General features: G+C 40.1%; 1 protein-coding gene across 1 annotated transcript in view; it reads right to left on the bottom strand.

Annotated features, from left to right (window-relative positions):
- Nucleotides 1-430: 430 nt before the first annotated feature.
- rmp24 (ribonuclease MRP subunit p24) overlaps nucleotides 431-9940 on the bottom strand; it is a 28495-nt gene continuing 18985 nt past the window's right edge. Inside the window, exons 4-5 of the mRNA XM_074686955.1 lie at nucleotides 1871-2064; nucleotides 431-1557 (exon numbers count right to left, since the gene is read on the bottom strand). Of these exons, the coding sequence (XP_074543056.1) occupies nucleotides 1395-1557; nucleotides 1871-2064 (357 nt within the window). The 3' untranslated portion in view covers nucleotides 431-1394. The remainder of the gene's footprint in view (nucleotides 1558-1870; nucleotides 2065-9940) is intronic.

The raw sequence follows: 9940 nt of genomic DNA, 5'->3' as shown, positions 1-9940 counted from the left end.
TTTACATGTTCACATTAGTCATTTTCAATCAAACTTGCAATCAAAATAGTTCACAGAGTTTATGGAGAAAAATCACCAAAAAGTGATACAAAAGCTATCACTGAGCTCAGCTGGTCTCTGCCAGTAATGCTGTTATTTCTAGTCTGTGTCACTTATTGTTACAGATATACTTACTTAATATATCCTTAACAGAGTTGCCTTGGGATGTAAAAGGCTCTTAAACAGAGAGGTAACTTATGGAGAAGCTTTAAAACATCCATGCTAAAAGCAGAAGGATCAAAAGCATTTCTTCTTTCTCTATCTGCAGTGACATATTCTTTTAATCTACACAAAAATGTAAGCAGTCATTTCAGATGTTGTTGGTTAGTTAAAATAAAAACTGAAATAGCATAGACATCAGTATCACAAAATTTTATTTCATCTGTGTGGGTAGAATACAAATTTGAGGTATCTTAACACCAACTGTACATTGAATAGCAAGTGGAAAACAGACAGTTTATCAAGAAATAAAAAAAACAATCAGATATTCAAATTACTGTTCTTAACAAAATGTTGAAAAGTGTAACCTTAAAAAAACACTGACTTAGAGAACGTACTAGAAGAACATGTAAAGTTTTGACAAGTTTGATTGTCAGTGAAGTTTTAGGCCGATGCGCCTTATCGATGTAAACAGAATCTGATGAGTCCCATTTAACATGATGATCACAAATATCTTCACAGGAAGCTGCATGTAGCTTAAAAATACACGTATGAAAAAGCAACAGTGGAAAAAATGTTAATTTTTTTTTTTTTTCAACCAGTGCCATACAAAACTAATCCACAGACACATGTGCCCTTCAAGAGGTCTAAGAAATAAGGAGAAAAAAACTGAAATATAAATAATAAAAGAAATGAAGTTTTATGAATAGATCTAAAAAATGAAGAAAAACGAAACAGAAAAGAAAACTGGTGTGTAAACCAGCAAGTTGTGCTCTAAACGGCACCACAGATAAAGATGGATTATCTGTGATGTTGCAGCCATTCAGTAAATACTGAACCATTCTTTTTCAAAACATTCGAACACTACCTCTAGTTTAGGTAATACATGAGGCATGAGCTTAAACGGACTAAAGGAGCACCCTGATTGGCTCAATAAACAAGGCAGTAACTCTGATTAATGGTTGAAACAACCAGCCCACTGCTCTCAGTTGTTGCTTTCAGGATGCCTGGAGAACTCTCCCTAACAACCCAGTAGCAGTCACTTGGGTAAAGTGTAACCTTCCTCACACCAGCTCGGAAAACAAGTTACTTTCTCAAGTTCCCCTTTAGCATCCTGTGTAAACAGGTTACAACACGGGTCTGAGCCCCTGTCCTTTTAAGAGAAGGCATAAAGACAAGATGGGTTTAAGAACATTTCAAAGTGAAGAGAGAAAATCTTTCAAGCCCCCTTTCTTGCCCCCCTGATTGCTCTCCCGCATGAGGATCTTGCTTAGACGCTGCACGACCCAGTTTTTAGGTTTGGATGCAGGTTTGGAAGTCGATGAGCCTGAGCCTGGGGTGCTCGAGGAGACGGAAGACCTGAAGGAAAACGGAGAGAGGAGACGAGGAGAGGAAGAAGAGTTAAAATAGAGTGACATGATATTTTGTTGGTTGGCAGGAAAAGTTAAATGATCCGTCAGCAACCACATGACCTGAGAGGCATGGATACCAACATGTAATGCTTGTACACTTAGTCACAGCTCACTGTTTGCTGAATAAATAGAAACTTAATCATTCATATGCTGACATGTCTGACACCATACCTGCTCAGATTATCACACACCACCCAAATTTAGTCTCAGGAGGAATGTGTAAAATTTGAGCTCAGGGGATATTACACAAATTAACTCACCTAGGTGTGTGGGCAGGTGTCTTGTCTTTGCCAGGAGTCTTTGGGGTATTCGTGCTGCCTCTGCCGGTTGACTGAGGGGTTTTGTATTTGCCAGCGCTCCCCGGTGTGCTGTGGGTCTTGGCAAAGTTAACGAGGAACTCCCTGTTCACTCCTTTGTGTCTGGATGTTGTGTTGCAAGTGTGGCAGGTGGCCATCTGGGACAAGGAGAGGAGAGGAACAGATTCATTAATACTGCATGGCCTGCTTCTGTTATTCTCTCATACATAATAAGGTTCCCAGGTGAAGCATAGGAGCACTCACCTGGAAACCGTATTGAGGATTTGGTTCTAAAATATTCACAGGGTTTTTTTTTTTTTTTTTTTTTTTTTACAAAATGTCTTGCAACCCCAAAAACATTCATCTAAATCAGAGAAGCTAAAGATTTTGTAAATTTGGTAACACTTAATAAGAGCGACACAGCTGTCAGTCTTTCTCTGGGACTGACGGGACTTTGTTTTGAATGAGACTGCACATCGATTGCAGTAATGGAATCACCCAAGGGACAAAGAGAGCAGGACTGCCCGGGTATGTGGGTGGTAAATGGGTTGTAATTAGAGGTGCTCATATGCCTATGGTGATGCAGGCCCATGTACTCTCAGTGCTGAGGGAAAGTTCACTGAAAGGAAGCAATAAAACAAAACAAAAATGACAGGAGATGGTTAATTTACAGTTGAGTCCCAAAAGATGATCCTTTTTTCACACATTCATAAAGGTTTGAAATCACAGGATTGGGCAATGCAGGTTTGGAAACACTTGGTTAGCCTATAGGAGAGCAAGTTTGAGCTGTTGCTATGCAGTTTGATCTATTCAGGGTATGAGCACTACTAAACAACCACTGCTGGTGTTGCAACAAACTCTTTAACTACAATAAAGTAGCACTACAATAAGGAGTTTTTAATTTACCAGGCAGCACATGACAAGCATTACAAGCATTTTCTCTAACATTATGCAAGACTCCATATTAGGCTAACTATGCACACATGCAGAAGTTACGAGACCCAACTGCTGCTTCACTGGATCCACATGATACAAGACGACACATGGCATCCAAAACTCATGCCTCCAATTGTACTGTGCGCCAATAAAAAGGTACAGACCTCCAGAGCATTACACCAGACAGTGAGTGTGACAAACTGTAGCATATGTGTGTCAGAAGGTTTGCAGGGAGTCATCGGAAATTATGAGCAGCTAATCAATAAGAGCTTAATGAAGTGCAAACCCCGTGTTTCAACAAATGGACATCACGACTCATCCCGAAACAAATGAGAAAAACGGCTCGCTGCTGTGGCATTTGCCAAAATCAATCCTTTAAATTAACAGCATTTGGCTCAGGCTCTTACTGAACCTCTGCCAAGTTATTCACAACCAAGACAAGCCCATCAGTTCAAGTAACGAAAACAATCTGGAGAAAATCACATTATCTCACTGATGAGCTGACCCTAAGCTACAGGGAGCAGCTTGTTTATTTGTTTTCTGGCCTAAGAAGATTGATAAAGACTTAACATTTTGGACAGGAGAGCCAGTGAAAGTTTTCTCCCTGGAGAAAACTTTCCTAACTGCAGAAAAAGTGCTAATAAGTGTCAATTAAGGATTCCTCGACCTTCCCCTGAGACTTAGTAACTTAAATCCCATTAAACCATCCAGAGCTACTCAAGGTTCAAACCGGTCAGAACAGACCACCGCTGCAGAGATCAGCAAGTCTGAGCTGAGCTGCCGACAGCTCTGAATGCTGATGAGATGGAAAACTCACCGACACGAAGGTAGCCATTTCAGATTCTGACAGGTGTCTGTCTGTCTGTACACGAGGGGTTGCAGAGTCGGGTTTCCAAGCACCAAGAGTTCAAGGTTCTTCTTCCTGTGTGACTTTGCGTGAAGTGTTTACTACACCAGGCTGCATGTCCAGCTTTATGCAAACCCAGCAGCTGACCCACCCATGTGTGCAGAGGGGTGTGGCTCAGAGGAGGACTGACCAATAACCTGTTGTTTGTACTTCTGATGCAAACTGGAATCATCTGGACGGCATCTGTGTGTCACCTAAGGGGATCAAAAGCTAAGTCTAAAAAGATCAGTTTGAGGGAATATTAGTTTTAATTTTGATTATATGAAGTCTTTTTTTTTTGGTATTTGTAAGTAAGTAAACTTAAGATGAAGAGGTTTTCAATGTAAAGGCAAGGGTGCACCGAGTGCAATGCTTGGTCATATCATGAACAATCATTATGACAGCACTTCACAGAACTGGATGACTGATTCATAAACTTATCGATTATCATTACAACTTCAAAAAAATTACTATTCAGGTTTTTTTTCATGTCCCTTCTTTAATTGATGGTACATATAAATCCATTGGTATTTGTTCAAGTGTAGACACGGGTAAGGGTGCAATTAAATATATTTAGGGCCTGTGTCCAGTATCAGTGTTTTTTTTTCCTTTTATTTTTTTTTTTGCATCGACAAGGCATATTTTTAATGTGATTTAGAGTTATCTGTGCTTTTAAAACATGGTCAGTGTTGGCCACTTAAAGGTAGAGTCTGCAGGGTTTTCCTAAATGGATACTCTGGCTGTATGTTGATGCTTTAGGACGTTTTTGGGCAGAGAGTAAGCATTGTTATCTCAGCCAATCACAGAGCGTCCAGTACACAAGTCACTTTGCGTATTTATTAGTGAGGGGAAGAAGCTATCCCGAGTGGCTACGATAGTGGATGTAGCACAGACAAAGAAAAACACATCCAAGGTGAAAGAAAAAAAAACAAACAGATAATCTTTTTTTCTCTAAACGAGGCTGAATTTTGGCTCAACTTTCACTAGCTTTCATGAGCTTGGAAAGCAGCACAGGGCCAAGAGTGACACGAGTTGGCTTTCTACATATCAGGTATGTGTCAACCCAATGATTTATTTATGCTAATATGCCAAGTCAGGTGCACATAGAAATGCAATGCAGCAAGTGGTTGCTGTGTTCACCTAGCTTCAGTCAGAGGCAGTAGGTGTGTGCGCTGCTGCTGGCACTGATCCAAGGAGGAGGAGCCCAGTTTAAATGTTGTATTTACTAACAAACCACAATAATTCCTGCAGACCCTACCTTTAAGATGGTAGAAGTTTAACAACATCAGTGAGTGAGAGAGTGAGAGTAAAGACTACATCAGAGTTCAGGTAGTTGGTACCATTGGTGCTGAAAATGCATTGAGTGGACACAGGCCCTTACACAACAAATACAGAGGGCTGTTGCCAGTCAAATCTCTTTGTGGGGCTTATATTGTACCATCTTGATGTTGGGAGTTATACGGCACTAAATCTATTTGTTGTGAAATACAATTTGTCACAACAGTTGATTATACGTTTAGAGCAATGTATATTAAAGATCCCTTAAAGTGCATTTGTATGTTATTTTTTGCTACTATTGTACCAAATTTACTTTTATCCATGTCTGTACAAGGATGTTCCTAATCTATGTTTTTATATGTCTGGATGTTATTCATATATTATCCAAAATAACAGAGATAGCTTTTCCAGTTTTAAAATTTGATCATCTACTCTAAAAGGAATCTTTTTCTTTTGTATGGTGGCTGATTTGCTCTAGTTATCAATGGTAAAATCCAGATCTGTTCCATCTCTTCAAAGGCCAAAGCTCTATTTAAACAGTGGAGCAAAACCATCAAACAGTCAAAGCCTTTTCATCAAGCTTGCTATCTCGCTGGACTTAAAATAAGCAGCACTCTTCCAAACTTAGCACAGCCCAAACTGATTTCGATTGCAATCATTGTGTTAAAATAAGTCCTAACGAGAGCAATGAGCTATGCTGATGACGCAAATGAAGCTGGAACAAAGTGTCGAGACACTCTGAAGGATAAAGTTAGGAAAAGATTATAAAGCTAAGATATTTCATTAAAGATCACACACAGTCTCTATGCCTCTAACTGTTTTCAGCCAAAAGAAAAGCATTACAAATACAAAGAGGCAGTAAAGGTTGGTTTATGGCACAGTTTGCTGTTTGTCATAGGTATCTTATGGGAATAGATGGAGTGATGGCCTGTGGTGGGCTCTGGGTTTATGCAAAGAAGAAATTTTCATACCCTCTTGTGCCTCATTTCAAACAATGATGATAAGGAATCTGTATTTGCGGTTTGATATAAGAATCCATTTCAGAACCATTTCCTTTTATTTCCCTCCACTAAAGTTTCCTATCATGAAATCTAAACAGACACTCACAGTGAATACTCAAACAAAGACTTCTTGTTCCTCAGCTTTAAATAGTACTGCTGTAACATGGAAAGGATGAGGGAGGCACACATTTTGTTCACAGCCTAGATTGAAAGAGTTCAGATGACTACGAAATTATTACCAAGGATAAAAAAAACATCCTCCTCATACTGGAGTAGAGGAAACAGACAGACAGCTGGCTCGAGATGGATGTTTGCAATCAGAGTGACCTTATGCTGTTTCTCCACTGGTCCTTCAGTCCCCACCACTAGTGGCCTCACTTTCATCAGCTGGCCTGCCCAGAGGCACTGGCATGACAAGTTTTGAGACAGAAATCTGAGAGTAGTAGTGGATATTTATCAGACAAAGTGGAAAAAATAAAGTGTCAACAAAGTGATACTGTCCAACCCCCCAAAAATCCAGGTCATAGCCATCATTCACAACAGCTGCTGCAGAGTATCCTCAAGTCACAATAACCTGAAACTTAATCCCGCTATTCACGTGTATGAGTCTAATTTACTCTAAGCCTTTGACATGTAGTGTATGCGCTTGAGAGGGGCGCACGTGAGAAAGTGCCACACAGAGATTTGCTCTCCTCATCTTGGACAGCAGACGAAGCTGCTCTCAGTCCAATAACGATGAGGGCAACATTCCAGGGGATTAACATGGATGATTATTATTCTTGCACAAAGTTGAATTTCTGTTGGAAAAAAAGCAAAGGTTTATGATACGGTCAGAGAAAAGAAGCATGACTTGTGATAACAGGATTAAATTAAACTGCAAAATGCATGAACTGCAGTGACGAGCTATCACAGCCTCTAACCAGCTCATCAAAACAAAGTACACAGCGTCAGCAAGAGCAAGATGAAAACACCCAAACAAGAGAAGAGCTGTCTGATTTCCTCTCCAACACTCACCACATGCTTGTGTCCAACATGAAACCCAAACACACACTGACAGCTATTGTCACGCTGAACGTTAATCTTGCACACATACAGTGTAACCCAACGGTTCAGCTTCATGCACAGTGTGTGAAATGTCAGCACCTGCTTTTCATCCTCTACATCATAAAATAAAGGGTGCATGAAACCAAATACACCTTGCTGAGAGTCCCATTAGAGTCACATAAGAAGAATAAGTCCTGTTTACTGCACGGATGAGTCACTCTTCTCATTGGTGAAGGCTTTACAAGAAACAACAAACCAGCCGTTAGTCTATAAATCATGATTACACAGGCATGCACCCTGTGTAGTTTTAAATGCACAGGGCTAATAATATGAGGTGCAAATGAGCATAAGAAATACCTCGTGACCAGGGAGGCTATCTGTGGGATTTTGCAGCTTTGTGCCATGTAAGTAAACTCAATACTGTGACAAACTGTAGAGGGAGAGTTGTGAGATAAACACACACTTAAAGACTGCTGGGTTATTTCATCAACTCAAATGTTGGGTTCTGAAATGTTTAACCCATAATTAGTTCTTTATATCAGATTTGGGCTATTTTTGTGAAACTCAAGTGCTGAGATAAAGTCCATCAACCCATCATACATTGGTTGACTCCTCGCACCTGGGTTGTTTGTGATTCAAACGCCTTCACGTTGACAAACATGTTCCACCAACCAGACACCGTGACAGGCTCTATGCACCCAAAACTCACCGTATTGGCACCTTTTCAATTTAATATTCAATATTCAATACAATATTCTCTGCAATCAAACTTAAAAAAACTGCTCCTTTACATTTCAAGACAATATCTTAAGCAAAGTAATTTTTGATGTGACACTATTTTGTAATCATGAGGGAATGAAGCAGCCTTGTGTGGGTATCACAGGCAATCAGTGCCTCTCATGCCATGGTTTGACTATCTGTGCACCACGGCACGAACCGGTTGTCTGTGTTCCGCAGCATGGACCGGCTGCCGGTGCTTCACGGCTTTATGAAATAATTTTATAATTAAGTTAAATTGGACCAACCTTTTCTTTGTGTGTATATGTTAATTTAACTAAGCATTTGGATAGATTACTGAAAAAATACATGTAGCTGAAAAAAACCCAGAATTGTAATTAATTTGACCCAGAGTAGAACATTTAACTCATCTGTTGGGTTAAAACGGACCAATCTAACAACTGCTGGATTGGTGCCAAAATGAACCAGCAGTTGGGTTATAAAACAGCCCATATTGGGTTATTTTCAACCCAATCGTTTTTAGTGTGCACCTGCTGGATAAATACCAACGTCATTTGCAAAGATGTTTTTGCTTCTATTGTCTTACACCTGCAAAGCTCTTGGTATCACACCTTCACATGTTTTTATCCTCCTGAAATAAGCATTGTTCCAACAATGTGGTCAATTACGCTTGTAATTAATAATGTCCATGAAATAGAGAAACATAAAACGAGAGCAAAATGACGCACATGTGTACACACACATGCACACAGAACCACATAAATCAATGCTGCAAATGGACCCTTTCATCTATTAATAGTCCCTGCTCCATAAATACCTCCCTTCCTGTCTTACTCTGTGGTGCCAGAGGTCAGGCTGGGTTGATTAACTTGACCTCAGCAGTACGATACCACCCAGGAGGATGAGGGTGAGCAGAGTAACAGGATGAGTGACACAATTAGGTTCCCATAAGAGGCTTTTAGCTGAATAAAAGGTGACAAAGGTTTCTGAGTGTTGATTGTGTGACGGAGTTTCCAAAAATATATGTGTTCCTGCAAATACAGGCACAGATATCTACATGCCATGTGTGTGAAAGTCATTTGAGAAGACATCGATACAGCAACAATGCAGCTGAAAGCAGAAGAGCAGTCACGGGGGGGGGGGGGGAATCAATACGAGGCAAGCGGTGATGTTGCAGGCGGCCACTTAGTCACACTGTCTGGAGGCAGGCTGCCCGCTAAATACACACAGGCACCTGACCTGAATGCAGAATGGCTTCACTGTGCAATTTAAAAAAGATGTCATATCGGTTAGTCTATTTCCTCTCCGTCTCTGTGCTGATATAAGGTTACGTATCATCCTGAATCATACCAGCAGGAATGAGTCAAAACAAAACACAACAGAGGCAGGAGGATGTGATTTATCCAACAGAGTTCAACAAGTAGGATTTATCTAGTCAGCCAAATTATTTAAAGAGAAGATGTATTATTCTCTGTGCTTGGGGTTGTGTGTTTGAGTAAATTATTTATGAGGTTTTAAATGTTAATGAACCTCTGGAACCCATTAAATCAGAGAGATCTCACTGTGTGAAAAGAGCTGGATAAGACTCTTCAAATGAGATAAACTGTGAGAGAGGATGCCTCTGCACCTCCCCAAAGATGATATCTGCTGAAGCTTTATTCATGGTGTGTGATGAATCTAGAGAGCTACCCCTGCTAAATACCAGGTGTTGTATTAATGACACCTTTAAGTCTAAAACCAAATGTTTCTGTGGTGGGAAATGTTGCAAAAGCATCGTCCCTGTCTGTTTCAGAGCTCTTCATACTCATTTCTGATTATTGCTCAAATGTTAGAAACAAACGGTAAAGATGTCACATGGTGAGTTTTTGAAACAGGCACTGACAGATAACTTCATATTTTCTGTGCCTGTTGAAGAACTGTAAAGATTTGACACAGTTGATGTAACATCACTTCTTTTTTATTGCAGAATGAGTGGTGATGTGCTTGCCTTGATACGTGAAGTGATGCTTTAGGGTGCTTTCTGCATCCATTTGGAGTGAAAATGTGGTTTGTGCACCGACGACTAGTTCTGCAACACTTCAGATTTATGAAAGAGAACTACACATATATTTAAGTTACAAAAAAATCTGACTATGTTTCAGTGCACACAGT

Source organism: Halichoeres trimaculatus, unplaced genomic scaffold (assembly GCF_033239565.1).
Source record: "Halichoeres trimaculatus isolate MK-OKI-2021-1 unplaced genomic scaffold, fHalTri1.1 fHalTri1_scaffold_14, whole genome shotgun sequence".
In the NCBI taxonomy this organism is placed as follows: Eukaryota; Metazoa; Chordata; class Actinopteri; order Labriformes; family Labridae; genus Halichoeres; species Halichoeres trimaculatus.
Note: the sequence above shows the minus strand (reverse complement) of the source record. Positions and strands in the feature narration are given on the sequence as shown.